Here is a 27,078-nt window from a genome sequence, read left to right on the forward strand (position 1 = left end):
CATTGACTACACGTAAATGAACAAGCGTGGCTGTGTTCCAGTAAAACTTTATTTATGATATTGAAATGTGAATCTTATATAACTTTCACACTTCACAAAATATTATTTTTCTTTTGATTTTTTTTTTAACCATTTAAAAATATAAAAACCAATCTTAACTCAAAAAGCACACAAAATAGGCAGTGGGCTAAAACTGATCCCTGAGCAGTAGTTTACAATTCCTGACATTAATACTTATCGGTTTATAATTTTATAAGCAACCCAATTGTGGCTAATGCTCCTATTTTAGTGAAGAGCTAAAATTTAAAATAATAATAATAATAATAAACCACAGACCAATACCTTAGAACTAGAAGCATTTAACATGGCAGCTGTAATTTCTAATTGTTTTAAAACCATTAATTGGTCTTCCATAAGAGAGATCAATGGACAAATCACAAGTGTAAAACCTAAAAGGGAAAAAAAAAATCCATGTTAAATGCTATACTACCACCAAAACAAGTTTCGACCATTCACCTTCTTCACCATAATTAGTGGGCACCTCCCCATCAATTCAGCCTAATTTTCAGTGCAACTTTAGCAATATACTATCTATTTCTTACCCTCGTTAATGAAGGAGGAAGATATGAATAAATGATCATAAGCCAAATAAGCAAATATAAGACTAAACAGAAATCTCTTCCCTTATTCAGTCCTTTAAAAATACAGATATTATTTTTAATTCACCAACATTACTATATTTTTTAATTCACCGACGTTATTAAAAATCCGTGTTGGTAATCTCAGTAAAATAATATAAATCAAGTCAAATACTATCCAGTTACATCAGGGAAAATTTATTCCAAATTTTCCAAAAAAAACCCAAAAAACAGCAACCTGTATTAAAAATGATAGTTAAATGAGTATTTTTCCACTTACTAAAGCAGATTAATTCATTCTGAATAAAAATCAGTGAAGTTTATTGACTAAATGAAGTTCTGGTAATATATCCTCTTTCTCTTATAACTGAAATAAGACTGCTATAAGAGCTATTCTATACTACTTAAAACATGTGACCTTATGTTTCTATAATTTGTTCCTTAAAACAACCTTAAGCAGAGGGCAGACTTGTTTAAAAAACTCAGATAAGACCTTATCACGGATTTTGTACTCTCAATTATTCTCTCTCCTATATTTTCACCTTCTCCCTCATTATTAGGACCCTCTCATTACAGTTAAACCGGGTGAAGTCTCTTTCATCTTTGAAAAAACTCTGGACACCTAATTTTGGGTCCCCTCTCTTTTTCCCTTCACAGCAATTGCTTCCAATCCCATGGCTTCAACGGCCATCTTCACATAACAGCCTCCAACTCAGCTAACTCAGATCTCTCAGAGCCAAGCTTCACACCCAAATATCCGCCTACTCATAGGACAATTCCACATGGACATCTTGTAGGCATCATAAATTCAACATGTCCCCAACTGAATTCATCCTCTTCCCTCTCTCACCATTCACAAATAAGTTCTTTCTCCAATGTACCCTATTTCGGTAAACAACTTCACCATTTGTCTCAGCCAAAAATCAAGACATCATTCTGGACTATCCCTTTTCCTATGCCCTTCGCAAATGAATGTCAAGTCCAACTGCATCTATCTTCTAAGTACTTCTGGAATTCCTCCATCTGCTGAAATTATCCTTCTAAACCACAAATCTGACAAGTCTCTTACCTGTATAAAACTCTTCAATGGCCTCCCATTAATCTAAGGTAAGTTTTCAAAATATCTTTCAAGACTCTGTCTGCATGTCTGCCCCTCACTGCCTAGCACACTGAAATTCGCTCTCTCTGACTTTTGGGCTTTCACAAATACTGCTTCCTGCATGAACACATGAACACCCTTCCTTCCTTCACTGTCCTTTTTTTCTTTTTTTTTGCCTACCTATCCTTTAGCTTTTAGCTGAAATGCCACTTCTTCAGGACAGCCTTCCCTGACAGCTCCTAGACCGATCTTTATGCTGACTTAATTCCCTATTAAAACCTTTATTACAAAACTCTATTGCAATTACTTGTAATTACCTGTATTTTCAGGCCAGGGGTCAACAAACGAAGGGCTGGCTACTTGGTTTTGTAAAGTTTTAACACAGCCACATCCATTTGTTTACATATTGTCTACGGCTGCTTCATTGTACAGTGGCAGAGTTCAGTAGTTACCACAGAGACCATACTGACCACAAAGTCTATAATATTTACTGACCCACTCTTTAAGAATAGTTTGCTGACCCCTGCTCTCTACCCTTGACAGTCAGTATTAGCACCAGCTCTGAGAGCCTGTTAGAAACGCAAGAACTCGAGTCTCATATAAATCAGAATCTGCATGTTAATCAGGTCACCAAGTGATTCTTATGCACATTAAATGTGAGAAAGGGCTGCTCTACACTCTGAGCTCTGAAAACTGCAACCATGCCCATTCCACTCACTACTATACCTGCAGTGTTTGACATCATGGCAGACACTCGATAGAAATCTGGGACTAGACCGCAGGTCTACTGATTCCTTTCCCAGTACTTTTTCAACGTGTTTTTAATTATATATCAGGAATCAGATAAAAGAATTAACTACTATCAAAGTCTTTAACATCCCTCTTTAAGTGAACCCTTTAAATGTCTTAATGGAAAGATAAGCTTTTAAAATCCAGTTGATTTTTACATAAGTATGGTTACAAATTATTTTTTGAAAGACTTAAAAATACATCCAGAGAAATGACATTTCCTCAACTTAAAATTTATCTTTATTAATACATACCATCTGAACATAATGCTGGTAACTGGTAGCATAAGCTCTTCCCACCTCCTGTAGGCATAACAAGAAAGATATCCTTTCCGGACATTGTTACATTAATAGTTTCAAGCTGAAGTAGTCTGAACATCTCCAGTTTAAAGACATTTTGCAAAACATCTTTAATTTTAGCAGACCATGGAAAATCTAGAAGGAGAAAAATCAAGCTAAATATATTAGAACTATTTAGGATTATAAATGAGATACAAATATGAATGCCTGCTTTTATAATAGACAAGAATCAAATGAATACCATGTTTCCCCGAAAATAAGACCTAACCGGACCATCAGCTCTAATGCATCTTTTAGAGCAAAAATTAATATAAGACCCAGTATTATATTTGTATTATATGTATTATATTAAATGATATTATACCCGGTCTTATATTATAGTAAAATAAGACCGGATCTTCTATTAATTTTTACTCCAAAAGATGCATTAGAGCTGATGGTCCAGCTAGGGCTTATTTTGGGGGAAACACGGTGTGTGTGTGTGTGTGTGTGTGTGTGTATATATTTATATATATATATGTATATATATATACATATATATATATATTAGACAATATTTAACAGACAACATTTAACACAACGGACAATTTAACTCTCATAATATAATAATTCTGAGATTAGTTAAACTTACTAAACTAAGCAAAAACAAATTTAATATCATTAGAAACAGTACATCAGAAAAAAATGGAAGCATTTGCCAGTTGAGAGTTAACCTACAAAGAAGTTGCTTGATCAGATATTTGAAAAACAGTCTGAATGTGGACCAAGAAACTCAAAGTATCATAAAAAACTCAAATATCATGAACAAAGTTAACAATTAGCTGGAATTTTTGGTGTAAATATCTTTTTCAGAAGTGAATCACTGGAAAACAAGGCCCACAGAAACACTGCAATTCCCTCTAGAGTTATAGTATTCCATTATAATTAATGATACACATGACACGTGGCAAGTTCTTGAATCAAAAAAGGTTTGTTCACTAGAGGAAGAAAATAGCCTAGATTCTGAAAAAAAGTTTGAATATATTCTTAATTGTTTAACTTTGCCTAGTGAAAATTTAGAAAAGTAAGTTAAAATAAATTATTTTTTCAAGCGTTGATTAATGTAGTTAGAACCATATTTAGAAAAAATAACAAAGTCTGAACAATAACAGCTTAATTCAAAAAGGCCATAGAACATGGTCTGCCTACAAGTTTCCCATGCCACTTAAGGAATGGCCAGTTGGACCTCTAAGCCTACTGGAAAAACTGATCCACCCAGGCACAATGATTTGACTTCCAACTTAAAGAAACAAGAAGAAAACTAGTTAAGAAGGGGGAAAAAAAGTAAACCTTCTTTATTCCAAGAGGCAGGTGAAGAATCACACTCATTGCTGTCCTCGGCATTAGAATTCTCTAAACACTGCTTTATTCTGTTTGTTAGGATGTTTTTTTTCTGAGTGAGCTCCTGTTGCCTTTCCAGAAGTTCTTGAATTTGAATGTCTACTGCATGTAGCTCATTGGTTATAGAATCCAATTCCTCAGTTAGAGCTATGAGGGGAAAAAAAAAAATACAATGACTAGACGAAGTTAATTCCAAGTTTAGGTTTCCGTATTGATTTTCCGATATCCCTCACCATCTAAGTGATTGATAAACTTACAGGAATTTAACAGAGTGGTTAAGAACATTTGTTTTGGAGTCACACAGAACTGACTTAAATCTCAGGTCTTCCTCTTATCTGCTGAGTGAGTTCAGGCATGGTATTTAACTGAGCCTCGGTTTCCCCATCTGTAAAATGGGGATAATACCTAATTTTCATAGCACTGTTGTAAAAAATAAAATGAGGTAACATACTGGAAGTTCCGGATGCAGTACATGGTACACAGTTAAGTACTTAAATAAGTGATAATCATTTGAATTACGTTGCAGGCAGTGGTCCAACAATCTCCTAAATCATTTAAGTGACCAGATTTTGTAGCAAAAAGAAGCTATTTGAAACTTTTTAACTATTATTTCACAGAAACATTCACGTTTGGACTTCTATGGTGGCACGATAAGGATTCAGTGATTATAAACAAAATGATGAAAAAGAGAAATCAAGTGCACTACTTGATTACAGCTCTATCATAATATATAAAGAAGCCTGAATGTCTGATTCTAATCAGACAAGGTCAACGTGGGATTCCTTTTGACACATCAGTGGAAGCTAGAAAATTTTAAAGATATCATTGGTGCTTTCTAAAACATCTGCCTGTATTATTCAGTGTCCACTTTTAATGTCTTTTCATGAGATATAATCTTATGATTATGATTTAAAATAGGATGTTATGGTGATTTTGTATTGTACCAACTGCCAGAATTCCCTTCCCTGCATGAGTCTGGGTGAGGGGTGGCAATAAGTGAATTCTGCATGAGCTTTAGAAGATGGAAATGACACAGCAGGAAGATTTACATTCAGATGGTTGGCATAAGGTCAGGTACTACTGCAGCTCACTCATGTCGTCATGGATCTGCTGGTTCACCTTGTTGACATAAGGCAGAAGCCAGTCCCTCCAGCTCCTGCTCAATGTCCTTGGGCCAATTGCTTGGCCCACAGCTTCTCTGAAGCCTTGGACTAATTCATTGGTAACCTTTTGCAGCAAGCACACCAGCACTTCTGCAGGGCACCAGCATCTGGAAGTCAGAGCCTTGTAGGCCATGACACCCCAACATGACTCCCAGGGAGAAACAGATGGATTCCACTTTGTCCTTGTGGGTTTCAGCTCATCCTTACCCTACCACACTTCCATCCATCTTCCCGTCCCTAATGCTGGCATTACAGACATCAGGATCAGCAATTAGACTGCTTAACTAGCTCCCATGAGTATGTAGGGACTAATCCCTATGATAAATCCCCTTATCTGATTGAGCCCTAACCAACAGCCAGTGCTGTTTCAGATGAACAGAAACTTAGGAGAGGGTTCTCTGAATTGCTTCTGGGCCTCCTGGAACTGGGTCTCGGATCTGATTAGATTTAAAGACATTAAGGATCCTTGTTTGCAATGATAAAAGGGATAGTGCTATTCCATGGCATGCATTAGAAAGTTTGTATTTAAATTATAATCTACAGACACCAGTAATTAAGTATCTAAAGAACGTCAGTGTCTGGGTGACCAAATGTTTCCTGTCACCTAACATTTTGGTGAAAATAATGAAGCTGATTGGTTGCTTCAAAGTATGCTGGAGAATTTAGGGAGAGCAATGCAGGATTTGTATAGAAGGACCTCAAAGTTTCTATGATTGTCCTATAAGAAATGTCACCTCTTATAGCTACAAGGCCAAGATCAGTGAATACAAACCCTAAATCTAAATCCCACAGGTGGCTGAAATACAATGCAAATTGAATTCCCAACATTGCAGGGACTCCTATTAAAGTAACAACACTGATCAGGAAGGAGTGAGGCTCTGACACTGGGATGGGAACATCTGGGCAGATTCCAATGAAGCAGGGACCTTGAGCCACTAAGTTCTGCCAAGTGTCTTTTGCCCTTCCTCCCCTTTCTGAAACAGTCTCCTCCTGCCTGAAATACCTGGAGTGGTCTTTCCTGAGGTATTACATTTTACTATGTATAACACCCATTTTTTTACCCAAATTTGTGAAGAGAAAACAAGGATGCGCAATATGGGTAGTACTAATTCCACATCTATATAAACATTTTTAATTATTTTACTTGTGCTTATGAGTTAAAACTGTAACTCTAAAAATCAATAATGATATCCGTATGCAAAATAATACCCTGGAATACAAGGTTTTGTTGAACTTACTAGGCACTTGCAATGACGAAGAGTTCTTGGCCTTCAATAATGCATAAATACTGTATGTTTGTTATTGGTACATAAACTTCCTTATTCCTTGTATCTGTTCTTGTGTTTTGTAATGATTTGTTACATAAAATTCTTGTACCATGATATGTTAAAAATATATAGACTAAAATTCTTTTATAATACAGAAAACAAGTACCTAAACACAAGTAAAAATTTGAATAAAAAATTATGTTTTCCCCTGAAAGTTTGGGCCCAAAACGTGGGTGCACATTACACATGGCAGCGCATTATACATGGCAAAATACAGAGTATATGGAAATAGATCCTAAAGGTACTACAGAAGAGTGGACGGAATATCATGTTAAAATAAAGTTAAATTTATTGGTATGGACTCAATAAGAACTTCTGGATTTAGTGTGCTAATGTAGTGCCAGGACTGATTCTAATAATTTATTTAGTTGATTGCCAGAAACTGGACCCCAAAGATGAATTATCAGAAAGTTGCATGGAATGTCACAGTGAAGATTCCAATGAAGATGAAGGGCTAGAACTTCCTGATTATACTCTAAAAGAGGGGATCCAGGGGCTTGGGGAAATAGGAGTGCTATAGTGGATGATCGGGTGATTGATCGTCCGCTCTCTTGCTGTCCCCCAGGAGATGCAGAGGACACTCCCTTCACCAAGACTGAGAAATACATTCATGCAGGGAGCCCTGGCATCACTGAGATCTGCTGCTGTCCGTAAGCCAGGAATGACAGTAGGAAGTACTACGTTTGAACTAGACTACCAGAATCAATGAGAATAATGGATTCTAAGATATGAGGGGCTAAATGGTGGCAATTCGTGACCAAAGAAGAAGTCAATGTGGTTGCCTTAATGGGCAACAGAGCAAAGGCAGGACTCAGAAGAGTCAGACCCAGACATCTTTGGCATTGGCTAGTTGATCGTGATATCCCTGAGATGGACACAGAAGGCTTGATTCGCACAGAATCAAAGCCCTGATTCTGTATATCTTGAATCATCACAATATAGTCACAGTCCTTCAACCAATTCCCAGAAATGAACCAATTTATAGACCAAGAGTCCCTTGAATAACATGAAGGTTGAGGAAGGACGCTACTTATACATCAAAAAAATGTATGTAGTAAATCTTTCCACTAGTTTCCTCCAGATAAATTTATCAGGGTAGTTGTGTACAGGAAAATAACTTCTCAGAAATCACCAGACATTAATTCTGAACTGATTAATTCCCGGAGAACTAAAATGCCAGGGTGATCCACCAGTCAGAGGACGGACTGATCGCACGCAAGTCAGGTGTTCGATGCAGTTTTGGTTCGGGTCCATCTTACTCACTCTGCAGTACACTCAGGAGGTCCTCTAACCCACTCTGTGGTTATTTCCCCAGTTCCACAATGCATAATTACAACAGAGGTATTTAGCAGTTCTTGTGAATTTTTTTCACTTTCCCATTCCCAAATCCCAAGAAAAGTTGGTTGGGAAATGGGGAAAATCGGCTCCTTGAACCCAGGAAATTGGTAGTATTGGTCACTTTATGTAAATGATTCATCATGAAGAACAGAAAACAGTTTATACCTCGGGATTCAGGAACAAGAAAGCAAAAAAAATTCAAGAATGGGCAGGAATTCCCACCTGGAAACCCTAATATTTAGCAACCAGCTGAATTTGCACATTGCTTCCCTGGCCCATCACTAAGGACTATTAGGATAGGAAAGATGACGTGGAAGCCAGTGTAACTGCCCTTATCCACCAAAACAGTGAATAGTGCTGTATCTTCCATAGACAGCATTCCGGGGCCTGGGGGTCAGGGGTAGAAATAAGAGTGGCTCCTCTTACTATTACCCCTAGTGATCCACTAGTGAAATGTTTGCTTCCCATCCTTGAAACTTTGGACTCTGCGGGTCCAGAGGTCTTACTTAACAAGGAAGAAATGCTTCTACTAGAGGAAAAAGCAATGGCTCCACTGAACTGGAAGTTGACCGCTTCTTGGCCACTTTGGGTTCCTCATGCCAGTAAATCAACAGACAAAGAAAGGGATTACTATGGGCTGGGCTGAAAGATCCTGAGTATTAAAGGAGGTAATGAGTGGTATGTCTGGAATGTAGGGGATCCTCTAAGGTGTCTTTTGGTATTCCAATAACCTGTAATTAAAGTTAATAGAAAACTACAAAAACCAAAGGCAAACTGCTAAGGCAAGCCCCTACCTGGCAAGGACCCATGACCAGGTGAAATGCCTGCTGAGAGCAAAGGGATACTGACTGGAGAGTTGAAGAAGATAGCTATGACCACATGCTCATGTGAGAAACTAGAACTGTAATACCTATAAGCATTTCTTCTCTATTTTGGTATTTGTATACAAACCAAGGTTGGGTTTTTTACCCTTGCTGGGTTTTTTTTTTTTTTTTTTGGTCCCTTCTCCTATTCCTCTAACATCTAAAATAAAATATGTTAATAGTAGCTAACTTCATATCTCAGGATTTAGGTTAGAGGATTATTAAGGAGGATGTGTTTCAGCAAAAAGAGGATGAAGGATCCTAGAAAGACAAATAAAGAGAAGTTGTGCCCTCTTTTGGAGAGGTCAGTGTGTATATGGTTGTACAAGGGACAGTTGTGTCATATTAGGCAGAAGCATGATTTTGCTATTTCCTTTATTTGGAAGTTAAATATGATTAAATGAAGAGAGAAGTCTATGGGTGCCACATAGGCTAAGGATAGAGTCTGGTAGCTTTGTACTGGGATAACTTAGCTAAGCTGGAACTACATTTCCCAGAATTCCTTCCCTGCATAGTTCTAGGTTAGGGCAAAGAGAACTTCACCAGAGATTTGGAAGATGGAAGCCAAGCAGTGGCCGTATTTTCTGTATTTAAGGTCAGTGTAAGGTCAGGAGTGGTGACCTCATTGGCCTAGGCAGCAACTGGGCCCACAACAGCTGCTACTAGATATCCCTGGGGAAACAGCAGGCCCCACAGCAACTCCAGATCCTGCGGGTTCTCCTCCTCCAGCTTCTCTGAACTCTCAGCCAGCTGCATGCAACTCCTTGTGGAAGTTCAGCAGCTCTTTGACATGTCTCCTGCATCATCCAAATTGGTGGCTTTGCGGCAATGAGACTAATACAGGTTAAGAAACTAACACAGGTTAAGAAGTTCATCTAAACAGGTGGCAGTCTGTCTTTGTATTCCCCATCCCATACCCTCCTTCTCCTCCTGACTGCTGGCTCTGCTGACTTTAGGCCCAGTACCAGACACACAGGCAACATACATGGAGTTTAACCACTTCCCATAATCACGTAAGGGTTAAACCCAATAGTAAATCCCTTATGTCACTCACAGTGCCTCTGCTTTTCTGACCAAGCCCTATCTGATAGAGATATTAAAGTCAACCCATGCTACAAAGTCAGTGTCATTGTACCACAAACAAAAATTAGGCTAAGAATATAAGTAGAGCAAGTTGCAATAAATCAGAGTGTGTTAATGTTTTTGTTCAAAATTATACCATGTCTAATGCTGGCATGTATCACGTAAAACTTTTACTATAGGAAATGAGATTGAAAAGTCAAGTGAATGATTTCCATAATGAAGAGGGACTACAAGTGTGCAGGGCTTATTACAGCAACTATATCTCAAAAGCACACTGAATTGAGTGGGGATCGCACTTGTGTTCCTAAGCTTAGATTGATGCAGGGGAGGCACCATTCTTCAAAAACCAGCACATTCTCTAGTAACATCCCAAACTGAAGTTAACACTGAAAGGAAAGTGATTTGCCACCATGGAAGCCATCAGACACAAAGCAACAGACTGTTTGAAGGTAATTTCAAAGAAGTATTTCAAAAATATAGTTCAATAAGTGGGTAGAACAGAATAGGTAGATTTGAAAGCGATACAATATTATGAAAGTAATTATTCAAAGCAAGCACCTCTTCTTTAAAAAAATGTATTCATTCCATTGTTATTTTTAAGTCATATCCCACTAATAAAACTTGACGTCTTATTAAGTAGAATAATATATACAATCTGGAAAGGACCATACTGAACTAAGCTAAGGTTAAGTATCCTCTCTTAAACCTTAATTTTAATCTCTAAGTCAAATCTGCTTGAGTTAGCACTAATATAACTTAAATTGTTACCATTTATTATTAATTCTCAAACTGTGAGAATGAGTCATAAGACAAAGACAAAACCTATGTGACTTTTTCATATTTATATTTAAATAAATTGTAAAGTTAGGGGGCAGAGGGCACGAGGGTCCCATATTTAAGAAAACCATTTATTTAAAGCTTGAAAATAACCTAATCCTGTCATCGTACTTTTAAAGCTAGTATGTAGCAAAAGCCATATTCATTAAATCCTACAAAAGACTGAAAAATAACCATACTGTAAGTTCCTCACAACTGCCATCTACCTCTTAACTGAATAGATAGCAAGATCTTGCTAATAAGCACAGTACAATCTGGTCAAGTTTATAGAAACAAAGAATGGATGGAAATACATTAAAAATATCAGAGTATCCTCCTAGGAAAAGTAGAATGGATGTTTTTCTTGTATACCTTAGAAACACCTCAAATAACTCCACTTACAGGAACATATCTTAAGAAAATAATGAAACACACAAAGCTTTTGATTCAAAGATGTTCAAGGCAGCATTTTTTATGTTTTAAAAAATGGAAACAGCATAAAAGTTCAACACTAAAAGATTAAATGACACATTATTTACTTAATGTCACTTCAAAACAAAATACAGTACAGGTATTCGAAAATTTAAAACACAGAATTTATTTAACAATGTTCATATTCCGTATTTACATTGTTTTTTAAAATCACATTACAAAACAATACGTAAAAAATGTTAAAATTTTTGTTTAAAAATAATAAATATTACAGTATTAATCTGAGCAGTAATATTAAAAGTGATTTATATTTTCTACTCTATAATTTTTAAGTTTCTAGAATTCTATCAAAAAACATGTTGTCCTTGGAACCCTTATGCATTGCTAGTGGGAATATAAAATGGTCCAGCTGTGATGGAAAACAGTATGATGGTTACTCATAACATTAAACAAAAATAACTTTGTAATTCAGCAATTCCATTTCTAGGTATATACCCAAAAGAATTCAAAGCAGTCAGTAACTTAGATAGGTATTTATACACTAATGTTCATAGCAGCATTATTCACAATAGCTTAAGTTGCAACAATCCAAATGTCCACTGACAAACAGATTAACAAAAGGTGGTATATACATACAATGGAATATTATTCAGCCTTAAAAAGATACATGTTACAACATGGATGAACCTCAAAGACATTATGGAAAGTAAAATAATCTAGACACAAAAGAACAAATATTGTACGATTCCACTTAAATGAAGTATCTAGAATAGTCAAATACACAGAAAGCACAACAGTGTTACTAAGGGTCGCAAAGAAGCAGGTAACTGAGAGTTATTTAATGGATATAGTTTCAGTTTGGGAACACAAAAAAGTTCTGCAGATGGATATTAGTGATGGATGCCCAACAATGTGAAGACATTTATTTAATGCCACTGAATTTTACACTTAAAAATAGTTAACATGATAAATTTTGTAATGTATATTTACCATGGTTTTAATACAATCTGAAAAAACAGCATTTCTATAATCTAAATTTTTAAACAAGTATTTTTTAAATTTATTTTTATTTGTATTAAGACTTTTATTTAGAGCAGTTTAAGGTTCACAGAAAAGTTAAGGGAAAGGTACAGAGAAAAGCAAATATATTTTTTCCAAAGAACATGCAATTAGAAATAGAACAGAATGAACAAGAAAATGTAATCATTTCACTAACCTGAAATAGATGCCATTCTAAAATTGAATTGGAGTTCCAAATTTCTTTCTAAAAATAAAAGAAAAATCACAGCAATAATTTTTTTTAAAAAACAGTACTACTGATTATGCTCTATCAATGATAATCTGTCACCACTAAGCACAAAAAATCTTATAAAGTAAATTATATATTGCAGTCATCCTTTAAATAAGGACTAAATGATTATTACCATATTAATTTTTATGGAAAATTCTCTAGATTTCGGAGAAATGTCTGAGTTACATAAACATAACAAGCATAATGTCAATAACACTTAACAAACATCTAGGAGATACAAAGTGATGTAACAAAAAAGAACAAACATTTGAGGTTAAAAACAGTTATAGCACGAAATTGTGTGATTTTTTTACAAAATTACACACCCTATTCCTCTCAGCCTCTTCCACTACTTATAAAATTGGGATAGAACCTATCTCACAAGTAAGTTCTACGGATTCAAATGTCCCAGATTAAGCAAAATCCATCAACGTAAATATTCAAATTAATAATTTAACATTTTATTGAATACTTGCTTTAAAGTGCTACAATTTAGGCTCAATCTTTAAAAAAAGGAATTGGTACTCTTTGGGGGGTAAATTTCAGAAGGCACGAAGCTGAAAAGGTCAGAAGTGGAGAAAAAACATGGTTTGTTTGAAGGAACTCTACCTATGAATGACTAAAACTTAAGAGTACAAGTGAGCAAGTAGAAGGAGATAAGGCTTGAGGGAAGGAACTTTAGACTGCCATGAACACCTCCAACTGTGCCATAGACAGTCAATATTTTCTAAAAGTAACTGTCCCCCAGAGGTAGGACTTCAGTATCACCCTACCCTTACCCAGAGTAACCTTATACCCCTCCTAATGTAGAATTCTGAAGCCACCACTAGGCTGGAAAGATAGGCAGGGTCTTCTTCGCCTTGCTAAGGTGTCTGGAATAGCATACCACTTAAAGATATTTAAGTAGGGAAGTAAATCAAAGACTTCTAATTGTTTATCTTTATAAAACATCTCTTCACCGCTTCGTGGAAATATAATTCTCCTTCCCTAAACTGTAAGGTTCTACCACAGGGTAGGGGTTGTGTCTTCACCTCTGTATTCATGGAGCCTAGCAAACTGCATTGCAGACAGAGCAGGCTCAGGTTTGCAGATTGAAAGCAGAGGTTATCCCTGCCTTTGTTAAAGAACATAACCTATAACCACTTTTCACCACTATTTTAAATGACTCCGTTGATTATACTGTTAAAAAACTGTGCATGTACTCCTTTCCCAACTGATGTCATTTGACATCAAGATAGCTCAGTCTCAGTATAAGTCCAGAAATGAATGAGCTATATAGCAGGTCTGTCAGTCTGAAGTATAGCTAGGCACTGTTAGCATAAAAGACAAACGGAGGCTAGCCTTGAAAACTCCCTGAGCACGCAAAACCAATTTAGTGATGCAAGTAAAGCTTAATTTAGCTTATTTTGTAAAACCATCTTAACCTGGATAGTTACTCATTTATGCCTCAGGAAATCATAAGCGACACTGAAACCATCTCCCAAGGTTGCTATGAGATAAACACTAACCAATTCCCTATGTTTAAGAAAATGTTAATATTATAACCAATCACTGTTCAGATAACCAGCCACTGCCTTCTCTCACTACACAAGCTGCTTGAGCAACGTACCCCTGAGCCTCATTACGTTGTGGCTTGAATGCTCCCGGTTCGCGAACAGTCTTTTTTGGTGAGTGAACAATAAAACTTTCACAAATTACTACTTCCGTGATGCACTGGTTTTTTTTCCTGCTGTTTCTAAATTTTTGACAGCACCCAGAGGAAATATTTTACAGTGTCACATCCAGTCATCGTTGCTGGAGGAAATGACAGATTAAATCAGACACAACCCCCCCCCCCGGCCCGCCCCCTGCGTTTAGAGGCAACAGCTATTTAAAAATACCCTCCCTTACGCTTACGCGTCCCCAGTGGTTTCCAAAAAACAGACTTTAGTGATCAAGTTTCCTGCACGGAAAAGACTGGCAAAAAAAAAAAAAAGAAAAGAAACTGGTCGGCAAATGCACAAGCCCCTAAAGGCCCGAGTTCCATTAGAGCTGGGCGACGATTAGCGCCCCCGTTTTCCCCCGCCAATGTATGGGTGGAAGGAAGTGATCCGCGGTAGATCGGCGGTAACAGGAGTTACCCCTGTTACACCAAGGGGTTAAAGAACCCCCACCCTGGCCTCCCTAGTCTCCGACCCCAAAGCTCCACAAACTCAGAACCACTACTCACCGCTTTCCAGTAAAACCTTCCCGCCACCAGCCTCTCCTTTCTCTCCAGGAGCATCCACCCTTCCGGGTCGGTCCATTCAACCAATTGCAAGTAACACTCTTCTCTAATTGGTCAAGGGGTGTGGCCACCATCGCGTCACTGAACAAGACTACAGATTATTGGATAATGTGGGGAACGAGTTTAGTCAATGGGAAACGATCTTGAACCTGGGGTGGGGGTGGCTGCGTGTTTCCGGAAGACGTGGCGGCTCTCGCCTGGGCTGTTTCCCGGCTTGATTACTCCTTACTTTGCTTCACACCCTGGGCTCCTCGAGGTGCTGTCGTCGCTACCCTCAGCACTGCAGTCATGATCTCCTTAACGGACACCCAGAGTAAGCACCTGCCCCGGGGTCCCCGCCTGGAGCCCCGCACACCCGTTGCTGGGGCTGGGTCTCTCCCGCCCTCCCCTCCGCCCAGGTCAATGAATGAAGCTCCGCGTTGGGGGCGGCGGCCTGCAAAACTGAATCAGGGCTGCGGGGGCCTGGAGGGCTGCGGTGAGGGGACGGGTCTGGACGTGGACTGAGAGGAGAGTCAGTTAGGGTATGGAGAGACGCCCGAGCTGGAGAACGGGAGCTTTCGCCGAGGGTCTGTCGCGCCCCTCGGTCGCGCCATCTCTCCACTGAGATGGGCGCTTTGTTCCCGCGGACAACCAGACGAGAAAGTTTGGTGTGCGTTGTCCGCTGCCCACTCCTGAGGATGTCCCCGCACAAGACAGCCTTGGGGCCCTCTACAAGTTATTGGCTGGTTGTTTGGGAGGCGGTATTTTAAATGTCATCTATTGTAGGCTCTTTTTGAAAGTATGTTCACGCTTAAATATTTTTGATATTCGCTTTTTGCCACCAATGGTAGCAACCTTCCAAAAAATCCCTTGAGATAACTTCACTTTTCTAGCAGCTAGTGCTTCCACAGTAGTAAGTCACTTTGTGTTCATTAAAGGCTTTCTTTGGTTAACATTGTATATTGTGTTTTGTGGCTTGCTGTATCATTTTAGCACCGAGTTCTCTAGGCCTGTCTTACGTCTAAGGTTGGCATTGCTATCCGTTTCCTTTTCTTTCAGTGTAACATTTTCTCCTTCCTACCACTTTTTATCAGTGAGTACTTTTTACTTACATATCTGCCCAACCCTATGGTACCTATCTTTTGATGGTCTTGATAGTCGTTTTCTCTCAATTTGCTTTATCAGCCACACCTTTCATTTCTTGTTCTGGTTAACTTACTTGGATTTTCAAGATTTTAAGAATTAAACAATCTATTGAAATGAAATAGAACTTCATTTATAATGCCCTGTTTTTAAAGTGGAGCATTAAGGGTTATAGTCAGGTCATGGCTGACTTGAACTTCAGAGAGTGTCTAAGGTCCTCCACACACACACAACTGCCACCCCGATCAGTTTCTCTTCCTTCCTGAGGTGGGACTGGGTCTGCACCTTGGGGCTACCTGCCCTGGTGAAGGCAAGGTGCCCAATTTGTTCTTGTGGCCACAACCTGTTCTGATGTGAGAGCCTCTCTCTCTCTCTCTCTCTCTCTCTTTCTCTCTCTCTCGTATATATACATATATATACATATATACATATATATACATATATACACATATATATATACATATATGAGATATATATATTTAACTGTTGTAATAAAAACTAGCAATTGTATAAAGGCATCTTTCAGTTCATCATGCGTTTTCGTATAAATCATTACACTTAATTCTTGTAAGAGCCTTGTAAGGCAGAGAATAGTATTTTTGTCTTATACATTAAAGGATCCTCAAAAGAAATTCCAGCTATGGTCATAAGTGACAGAATCAAGACTTGATCACAGCTCTGCTGGCTTAAAAACCTTTGTTCTTTTTATTGTATCCGAGTAGCATATAAAGCAGTTGACATAAACTTTATATTTGAAATCAATCTTAGAATGATGAAATTCTTCCACAGCAAAAGATTTCAATGGTAGATAATTTATCCTATAGAATTATGCATTGTTGTTTTTCTTTTGGGGAAATTATGTAGGATATTCAGAGCCTATTTTCCTTATGAAACACAGTGCTTTGTTCCTCTTGATTGAAACTCAGAACTAAAACTAGATTGCCCAAGGAAATTAGCAGAATTGTACACATAAACTGCTAGAATTTATTTGCTAGAGAAAGTACTTAAACTCTACATGATTTTCCTGTCTAACTGTAAAGTATTACTACTATCTATCTGAATCTGATTATTACCTAGACAAGAATATGAATTATTTACCCTGTGCATAGACATTCTCATCTATTGAAGACGTTATAGGGAAAAGTGCCTGATTTAATCCTTCCAAAATCCAGAACAAGGGAGTTGGGTTGGAATATGGACAGAACAGAAAGCATTCTCCTCACTACATTAAATTGATGAAGAAGATGAAATTGTGTACTCTGCTGCTCTTCTGCCAAATGTTTCAAGTAGGACAGTGGAGTAGAACGCAAAATGATTAGTGAACCAAAAGCTCTTTGGATTTCAAATGGTGTTTGTGTATGTATTTAACTGCAGGAATTGGGCGTCTTTCAAGTGATTTGCCAACATTATTCTGGGATTCTGAGTCTGGGACAGGGTGACCAAGCACTGATCAGAGTAGAGTAAATAATTCATGACTGTTTTAAGGGATTCTATAATAGCACTGCCCCCCACCCAAAAAAAACCCGACAAGATTTACTGAGTGGGGCAGTTCCCTTGCTGCCTCTAAATTTTTACTTCATTATGTCACATAGCCTAAAATTCTTCCGTGATATTCAGTTGAGTTCAATTAAATTGATATTTAGCTGAGTTCCTTATTCTGACATTTTTTTAAAGGGCATAGTAAGAAAGACAATGCTGATTTAAAATAAGATGCCAAAAGGCTAACAGTGATTGCCATTGGGTTAGCATTTATTTCCTTATAAAATTTCTACAATAAGCTTTTTTATTTTAGACAAATTAATTTTATTAGATTGCTTTTATCAGCTTGTTCTTTAAACACACACACACACACACACACACACACACACACACACACACGGGCAAGAGGAAATTTGGTTCGCTAGTACATAAGGGGAAGATAAATTTCATTGGGTATGATTCTGGTGGTGAGAGGGCAGTTCTTTGTAGGGCTTTAATAACCAGCAGGTTCATGAACGCTTAGGCATAGGGAGCAAGAGAATTCTGGAGATGAGAAAAAGGTACAATGAGTCCAGTTTGAGACTTTTGACCCTTTCAGGTCAGGGCATACTTGGCAACATCACGTCAGTGCCAGTTTTGGCAAAGATGTTACAAAGATCTGTGGTAGAGTACACTGGATACAATAGTAGGGATGTTTGGGTTCCCATATTACAATTGTTCAGACTGGATTTGAATTCTAGCCTGACTGCACCACCACCATCACCTACGTGCCACCGCATGCACATTTGCTGAGTCTATGGTCAAGGGTCAGTTTCTAATCTCTGTGAGTCTGGTTGCCTATGTGAAACATGGGACTGGTGCTACTTTCTACCTCACAATTTTGTTAAAGGAATTACAACATACTTGTATAAACATTCATTAAATGTAAAACCATATTGCGACATTGTCCTTTTTTACAGCAGTCAATTTCTAATGTTTCTACCAACCACTGCTTGGTGGTTGGATAACACACTAAACATATTAAACCTGAATCACCCAAAGATGCTTCCCCCAGAAGTTCAGTATACTCTAATTACCTTGAGTCTCATTTAACCAAACATTAAACCTGAAAAAAATCTTGTGGGAAACAGTATGGCATAATGGTTAAGCACACAGACTTTGGATTCAAATAGACCTGAGTTCAAATGCTTAACCAGAGTGTTACTTTAGGCAATTAAGTCAATTATCTAAACCTCAGTTTAGCATCTAGGAGGTAACAACTCTTTGTTTTTGAATGAAAGAGTAAGAACCCAGAATGTTAATATTAGGTAATAACAGTGTTCTTTGAAACTTTGGAGAGGTGGTTTCAGGACTCAGACTAAATATGTGAATGCGTTCATAGTTTGGATAAATTTGTAGGACATAAATCCGTAATAAGCCATCAAGAAGTTAAAAGTGATGCCTATCCTTCTGAAACTTAAACTTTTGAGGAGACAGACCTGATTCTCAAAATATTTCCTGTTGCTATTGTGAGAAGCAGTGTATAAATGAAGTATATTGTGCTGACTTACTCTAGCATTTCTAATGGGTGAAACAAAGGATTAGTTTTAAGAGGGAACAAACTGCAGATATTGTACATATTAATAATAGTCATAGAATATGAAAGGAGATAAATAGTAAAAGTAATCCCATATATTTACATCTGATGCCAGAGGTGTTCTTGGGAGAGAAAAAGAATATATGACCAAAGGTTTAGAATCCTGATTTACCTTTCTCTATTCTGGGTGTGTTTGTAAGAAATGCTCTCATATGAAGATTAGAAATTTCCATTTAAATTGTGAAGTGATTTGCTGATGTTAATTTGTTATAGATCTTAGTGAATGTCATTACAAAGTTACTCTCCAATGTTGGGGATCTATTTCTTTATATCAGCCAAAAGAAAAACTGAAAAATTGTCTTAGTTTACAGGGATTTTAATGTAACTTTAATTTTCCTTGACCCTTAACCATGTAACTTATATTGCAGAAATTGGAATGGGATTAACAGGATTTGGAGTATTTTTCCTGTTCTTTGGAATGATTCTCTTTTTTGACAAAGCACTACTGGCTATTGGAAATGTGAGTTTTTCAATATATATTTTAACTTCATGAGAGAATTTTAACTACAAATACATTCTTGCCTGCTATTAAATTTGGGGGAAATAATACACTCATACTTACGTAAGAATTCCTATTACATCATCTGCTTCCATCAGGAATGAAACCTGTCAGCTTTCTGTTTAAATAAAAGGTAAACACTTAATGAGGTTTTCTAATTCCATGACTTCTCTGTTAAGTGTTTGATACGTCTTTTGCAATAGAGTAAATCAAGGCCACCTCTAAATAGGAGTTCAAAGTAGATGGCTTTACAGCCCCCATGACTTGGTAAATTTATTAATATGTTTTGACTTAAAACATCTGAGATTTCACATTTGGTTCAATAGCATAAAGTAAGTAGATTTTTAAAAACAATTTAAATTTTTTAAAAATACATCTTTATATTAATAGTTGATTTGCTAAGAAAGGGGTGTATATTGTTTTTGTGTACTCTGATGTCTATGTGTGGAGGTTGTCCGAGCATTCTAGAAATAAATTATAACTCTTCTAAGAAGGCAATAAAGTCACTGAATAATGATTAAATATCTTTTGAAGTATATGTTACCATTGGTCTTTTAATCGGAAATTGGTACATATAAAGGATAACAAAATTGTTCAAAATTGATGGTTTAATAAACAATATAAACAGCATTGGTATCTCAGAATATGAAACATAATCATTAGGCTTAATATTTATGTGCAACAATTTCACTAAAGGAAGTTAATGAAGTTAGGCAAGTATTTGGGAGTAAAACTTGAGGAAAAGAAAGCTTTCGCTAGATGACCATTTCTTGTCCAATTTTGAAAACATACAAAATATATGTATATTTGAGGGTACATGGCTGTATTTTTACTTCTGCTGCCACCGGATATTCTGGAATTACTAAAACTAGAATCCTTTTCCTGGCTTTGCGTGGTCTCCTCTACCACCTTGGCCCTGTCAATATTTCTCCCGTACATACATGCTCCTATAGCCCATGGTGATGTTTTCAGAACCAGGAGTATCTCCAGGTGACAGTTATGGGCAGCCTCTTCCCTCTTTTGCCTTGCCACTCATCTGCTCGGCGAAGCCATCTCCATCTTGCTAAACCTGGGAAAACCACTGCAGGTGCAGTTGCCCATTGGTAACGTCTAATCTTGTTTCTCTTTTTCTCCATTTAATCAAGATAGATAAGGATTCAGAAGAGTGGGCAACTTTCACAGGCTTGGCCCACTCCTTGGTGTGCATTTTCTCTGGCCAGTTGCCCACATTAAAAGCCAGATGTGCTCCTTTTTTTTATATTTAGCTTTAACCTTACTTTTCAAATGCAGTGTGTTTCACTACTTTTTCTTAGTTGCATTTTCTTTCTCTTCTAGGTTTTATTTGTGGCTGGCTTGGCTTTTGTAATTGGTTTAGAAAGAACATTCAGATTCTTTTTCCAAAAACATAAAATGAAAGCTACAGGATTTTTCCTGGGTGGTGTATTTGTAGTCCTTATTGGTTGGCCTTTGATAGGCATGATCTTCGAAATTTATGGATTCTTTCTCTTGTTCAGGTAAGGCAATCATTTAATCTTTTTCAGTAAATTGGTGTGTCATATAATTATAAAAACCCAGATATTTGCATCAGTATGAGTAAGAAGACTATAATTTTCTTAAATGGATTTTTGTCTATACTGAATCTTTTATTATAGTTTTAGATAATTTAATAAACTAGAAAGTGTTTATCAGATGTGGATGATGGCCCACCTAGTGGTATAAATTATCTTAAAGTATTTTCAATTTAATAAAATTTTATTGGCCTTTTAAGACACTGTTTTTATGTTTGCTATTTTCATCAACTAAACAATGATAGATCCAGCATTTTAATATGTAAAAACTGATACTGCCTTGTTACTGTCATTTGATAACAATTCCTTTAATGCATATACATATATATTGGCAAATTTTGTACCAAATACACCATGAGAGAGTTTGATCAAGTAGTATTTTACACATGCCAGTTACCAAGTGAATAACAATAGTGTGTAATGTGAGAAAATACCTTTAAAGAAGTTTGGTTTAATTATTCATCAACAAATGTATATCCTTTGTCTTCTATTATCACGAACCTTATTACCCACAAGAGACATAAAAATGTATTAAGTGCCAAATTAGCTTTAGAGAATCTCCTGTTTCTAATACAGGAAATAGATAAAGATACCAGATAGTAGTAATGCCATTATATATGCATATGCAAAATATTACAGGAGCATAATTAAGAAAGGAATCAAAGTTTGGGAGATGTGAGAAAGGTCAACTGAAGTTCGAAGTCTCTAAAACATTTAAAATTTTAACAGGACTCTTTCTTTTTGCTTGGTTAGCAATCGATTTTGGTAATAGAGAATGTATAAGTTCTAAGAACTTTTTTTCTCTCTCCTAGGGGCTTCTTTCCTGTGGTCGTTGGCTTCATTAGAAGAGTGCCAGTCCTTGGATCCCTTTTGAATTTACCTGGAATTAGATCAGTAAGTAATCCTGTACTTAGAAATATAATTTTTAAACCATAAAAATACTCTGATGCTCTGTACTTCTAGAAATTGGACTGATTGATACATGATTCATTGATGTTTTTTATGATATAAATGGTTGTATCCCATAGATCATGATTACCATGAATACCAGAGAAAATAACCATTGCTAAACCTATAAAACCTGAAATTTTGTTTCACTGTTGTATTCATTTTTAAAATTGTTCCCTATTTTTTAATGTAACTCAGATTAATATGCTATGCTACCTTTCTCTTTGAGAGTTCAAGACATTTTTCAATAAACTTTTATATGATCTCTTTTAGAAGCAATGATATAAAAACGATCATTATTTCTTATGAATATTTTCTTTCTTAGACTGTTTCACCAAATGGGGTGTATTAAGACAATTAAATAAAGCACTATTATACTTGCAGTCAGATGATAAAGTTCTGTTCCAGCTCTGTCTATGATTTGGAAGTGTTGTCAAATCTGTTTCTCCAGGGTGGGTAGGCCATCAATTTCCTAAAGTTGTTTACAGATTTTATAGATGTTTCCAGAGAGATGGCCCATTGCATTTATTGAATTCTCAAAGAGCTAAAGGTACCACTATAAGCCTATTTAATTTCCATCCTCATCAATTGCAGAGTCAGAACCATATAGCCTAAGACAACCTAGATATTTGAAATTACCTTTAGGGAGAGAATGTTGTGCTTTCTCCCCACCTAAATTTGCCTTAAAATTCTGATGAATCAATCCCTGACTACCACTGAGCAACTTTCAATTTCAGTGTGCCAGTCACCTATTTGTGATAACATAAAATGTAGGCTTATAGGGGTATATCCTGATTTCATTTGCATTAATCAATCTCCAAACTCATACAGTAGTCAATGTTGTTTATACTTAGAATGGCTTTTGAATTTACTGAAACTTCTAATTATAGAATTGTAATCATTATTCATGTCCTCAATCTAAGGATTCTTCAATATTTGCATAAATGGACACCCAATACTATATGTTCCCTATTATTATTACTTCATTATAACTGCTTACGTAAAAATGTGAATACTGAAATGAAAGGGTTGGATGACTGCTAGATTTTGATAGTATTATAACCACTTTGGTTACATAACTTTTAATATCACCACTAATTACTTTGTTTCAATATTTGTTTGCATCACCCATCTGGAATGCTGAAGAAAGCCCAATTGCTTTACATTTGGGGTGGAGTAACCAAAGTAAATAACCACTTACATGAATATGTGTTAAAACTTATATTCAGTAATTATAAATTTATGTTTGCATCATTACATCTAATTTTAATGTCATTGCCACTGTCAGTCTATAGTCCAGAAACACATTTAAAGTATTTTTCAGTCAGTAGCTATTGTTAATTATTGAACTTAATGGAGTTAAATCTGTTTGTTCAAAGACTACATAGGCCCAGAAGAGATCCACAGTAATGGTCAGTTGAAATATCTTATTGGGTTCATTAATGCATGAATGGCTGACATTTCAGCTTTTTATTTTTTTGTTCAGCTCTCAGTGTTAATTTCATTTTATCCAATTTTTTTATTCATTGTGTTGCATATCTCATGTTGCACCCTTAAAGTCATATGTATAACATGTCATGCAAAAACAACTTTTAGAAAAAAAAAATTTTATACATATATACGTGTCAGAAGATGGTGGTGAGTAGTACTGAATTAATCATTGTCAGTCATACCTTAATTTCCATGAATCTTCTTATAAAGCTGGGTTTTTTAATCAACCTATAAAATGTTTATATCATGTTTTATAATGCTGTAGGCTTCCTTTTAATTATCTGTTTTTCTTCTTGCAGTTTGTAGATAAAGTTGGAGAAAGCAACAATATGGTATAACAGCAAGTGAATTGAAGACTCATTTAAAATATTGTATTATTTATAAAAATTCTTTGAAGAATATTCAGCACAAAATTAAGTTACATGAAATAGCTTGTAATGTTCATTGCAGAAGTTTAAAATGTATACCTACGAAGTACCAACAGCAGTTAACAAAGAAGCAGTGAAAACAGGCTTCTAGTCAAGTGATGTAAGAAGTCAGCAAGCAAACTGAAGAAGATGAAATCTGTTACAAGGCATAATGAAATTCTTGAAGGCGATTTTTATTGTTTTTCCACAATGTGCGAAAACAGCCATTCTTAGAGAACTATGATGCCTGTTTTTTTTTTTTTTTATTTCATTTTGAAGGTGCAGGAGCACCCACAGGCATTTACTTTTTAGAACTGTCCACTGCTGTGACAAAAGTATTTTCTGTTGCGCTGTGTCCCCGAAAGTGATGCATGAGTTAGATTGGATTATGTCATTTAATGTATTAAACCCAAGGAAAACCCAGGTTTGATGTATGAATCACTTTTTCTTTTTTTGTAAACATGATTGGTTAAAATAAAACTTTTATGACTCTTCTAAACTTAATATTTTAAATCCAGATGAAAATCTGAACTAGGTAGATATTCTCTGTTAGAATATGCAAAGGTCATTCTTTACTAGCTTTTAATTCCTAAATTATAGCTGACTAAGTACTTCTTTGGTCAACACACTCTGCAAATACTCTTCTTGGGAGTCTGACCAAAGACTGTATGTGTATCGGTCATTACATGCAGGCATTTAACAAAAAGCATTCTTGACCCTGAAGTAGTCTGTTACAAAGCTTGTTTCATTGAAGTCTTTTATTTCAGATGCTAAATGATGCAAACCAAATGGATTTTCCACATCATCATGTAGTTTTTCTTTCTTTTTTTTAAATTTAGCAGTGGTTTATTATTGTGTTTTCACAAACTAAAACAACTATTGGTAATGTTTACTTTGAGACATGACATGTTAATAGGTTAATAAGCTTACAGCTGTTTTTAAAGGCTACTCATGTAAGGTGAGTTTTCCCTTTCAGCTTTTTTCATCACATAAAAATCCATATTCATGATGTATGCTTTATATGATCATTCTTCATCTTGAGTTCATAGAGAAAATATCTGAGTTCACATGCTGAGGTTATAGTTTCTTAAAAACATGACACTAAAGAAAATGATGTGTTGTTTTTTCCTACCATTGCTGCTTGAGAAGCAGTAAGAAACAATGGTTGTTTCTTCATTAGTTTTCCAGAGTGGCAGCTTTTGTGGTAGATATGGGAACACAAGTCAACAGCCATAATACTATTTGTTTTACCACTAATGATTTCACTATTTACTTTTTTTTTAAAGAGTTGCAAAGATTTTTCATGCATAAAATCATAATTGAAATTTGTGATTTTTACTTACATACATGTCTACAAAATATTACAACCTGTTATTTTTAGTTAAATCTCTTGATGCACAGAGTACTCCCAAACTTGCTCATTTAAAGAAGGAAAGTCTTGGTATATAATCTAATGGTTCAGTCTTGTGGATTACTGTCTCTATTGGTACTGGCATTTAACTTATGATATAATCTGTGAAAAATAGATGACATTGACAAAATGAGATTCCTACCTCAATAGTTCATGGAATAATAAGAGGCCTAATGTTGTGTCTAATGTTCTTCAAAAAGTAATATCCTCACTTGGAGAGTGTCAAATATATACATATTTTGGGGATTGATTTGTACAAGTTGCCCTGTAGGACTCATATATATTTTTGACTGCTCCATGTTATTTATAACGGCTAGATAATTCTATCTTTTTAGAGCAACAACAGTATCTGTTAATGTAAGGAACATCTGTATTATTTAACTCCGTTGTAAACATTAATTTCCATCAAAATGTTCTTTGTACTGTACCAGAGATCTCTTTTTCAATAATCTTATTTCAGAAAGCATTACCAGACAGAAGTGTGTAAAGGATTTGCTAATCTCCCGGTCCTACTTAGTAAGATTGAAAGGCTGGAGCAGTTTTCGGTTTTAAATGAGTCCATGGTTAATCTCTAATGTGAGTTTGGGAGGAACTGCGTAGCAGCACTGTATATTTCTTATTCAGAACCATTGATGAGGCTCTCTTTTTAAACATACTAGTTCTCCAACTGAAAGGACTATTGTTTCTTTCAGTTTTTCTAAAACATTGTTTCTTCCTGTCCAAAATTACCCTTCTGTCTTTGTGACGACAAAAAAAAAAAAAAGTACAGTGATTATTGCTATAAAGATGGAGGAAAAGGTCTAATTCTACTTAGCCTTAAGTGTTTCTGGCATTGTTCAAATGTATTTTCTGTAACAGAAACCTATTTGGAATGTTTTTCTTTTCCCCTTATAAACTAATTCCTGGAATACTGATGCTTTAAAAAGCTTCACAGTCAGATTATATGATCTTAACAATTGAATATTGTAAATACACTTGTCTTACCTCTCAATAAAAGGGTACTTTTCTATTAATTGGTGGTTGTCTTAGTGAGCTCGGGCTACTATAACAAAATTCCTTGGTCTGCATGGCTTACACAACAGACATTTCTTATAATTCTGGATGCTGGAAAGTCCAAAATCAAGGTGCTGGAAGATTTAGTTCCTGGTAAGGACCTTTTTTTTGCAGATGGCTACCTTCTCACTGGGTCCTCAACACGGTAGAGAGGGAGAGCAAGCAAGCTGTGGTCTCTCTTCCTCTTCTTACAAGGACACTAACCCCATCATGGAGGGCCCTCATCTAAACCTAATTACTTCCCAACAGCCCCGCTTCTAAGTATCCTCATATTGGGTATTAAGACCTCAACATAATTTTGGAAGGATACACATAAGTCCATAGCAATGGTCAAATGTATGTATCTTTATTATGAAATTCTAAAAACTAGCATTGTACAATAACCCATCTTAGTTTTACAAAATTAGCCATAGATGTAATTTTCTTTTTTATGGTCATCACATCTTTCATTTCCAAATTGTATAAATGTAATCATAAGTAGAAATGGACTTCAAGTAAACCAAAAACGTAGGCAGTGAATTCAGAAATTAGTGGAGCAATGCTTAATTTTCTTTTTCTCAAGATGGAAGTAATATATGAAACTTTTGTGACTTAAGTGTTTGTGACTTAAATAAAACCACTTAACACATCTTCAGTTTTGCTCATGAATTTTGGTAAGGCCAAAAACAAACAAAAAAAC

At 36.1% G+C, this 27,078-nt stretch overlaps 2 protein-coding genes across 5 annotated transcripts in view; one reads left to right on the forward strand and one right to left on the reverse strand.

The window, feature by feature from the left end:
- The window catches only part of RECQL (RecQ like helicase), a 48,744-nt gene extending 33,903 nt beyond the window's left edge, over positions 1-14,841 (reverse strand). For all 3 annotated transcript variants that reach the window (XM_081058445.1, XM_081058446.1, XM_081058444.1), the window contains exons 1-5: positions 14,729-14,841; positions 12,445-12,492; positions 4,155-4,352; positions 2,781-2,960; positions 343-449 (exon numbers count right to left, since the gene is read on the reverse strand). In XM_081058445.1, the coding sequence (XP_080914571.1) occupies positions 343-449; positions 2,781-2,960; positions 4,155-4,352; positions 12,445-12,492; positions 14,729-14,804 (609 nt within the window). In that variant the 5' untranslated portion in view covers positions 14,805-14,841. The remainder of the gene's footprint in view (positions 1-342; positions 450-2,780; positions 2,961-4,154; positions 4,353-12,444; positions 12,493-14,728) is intronic.
- Positions 14,842-14,936: 95 nt separating this feature from the next.
- On the forward strand, positions 14,937-26,359 carry GOLT1B (golgi transport 1B). 2 transcript variants are annotated; one of them, XM_081058453.1, is made up of 6 exons: positions 14,943-15,098; positions 19,391-19,482; positions 20,857-21,035; positions 21,902-21,983; positions 23,417-23,449; positions 23,828-26,359. In XM_081058453.1, the coding sequence occupies exons 1-5, from the start codon at positions 15,074-15,076 to the stop codon at positions 23,423-23,425; spliced, it is 387 nt and encodes a 128-aa protein (XP_080914579.1). In that variant the 5' UTR covers positions 14,943-15,073; the 3' UTR covers positions 23,426-23,449; positions 23,828-26,359. The 2 variants fall into 2 exon arrangements, with proteins under 2 accessions (XP_080914578.1, XP_080914579.1); XM_081058452.1 differs by lacking the exon at positions 23,417-23,449 and having other exon boundaries at positions 14,937-15,098.
- The last annotated feature ends 719 nt before the right edge of the window (positions 26,360-27,078 follow it).

This window comes from Rhinolophus hipposideros, assembly GCF_964194185.1.
Source record: "Rhinolophus hipposideros genome assembly, chromosome: 9".
Lineage (NCBI taxonomy): Eukaryota > Metazoa > Chordata > Mammalia > Chiroptera > Rhinolophidae > Rhinolophus > Rhinolophus hipposideros.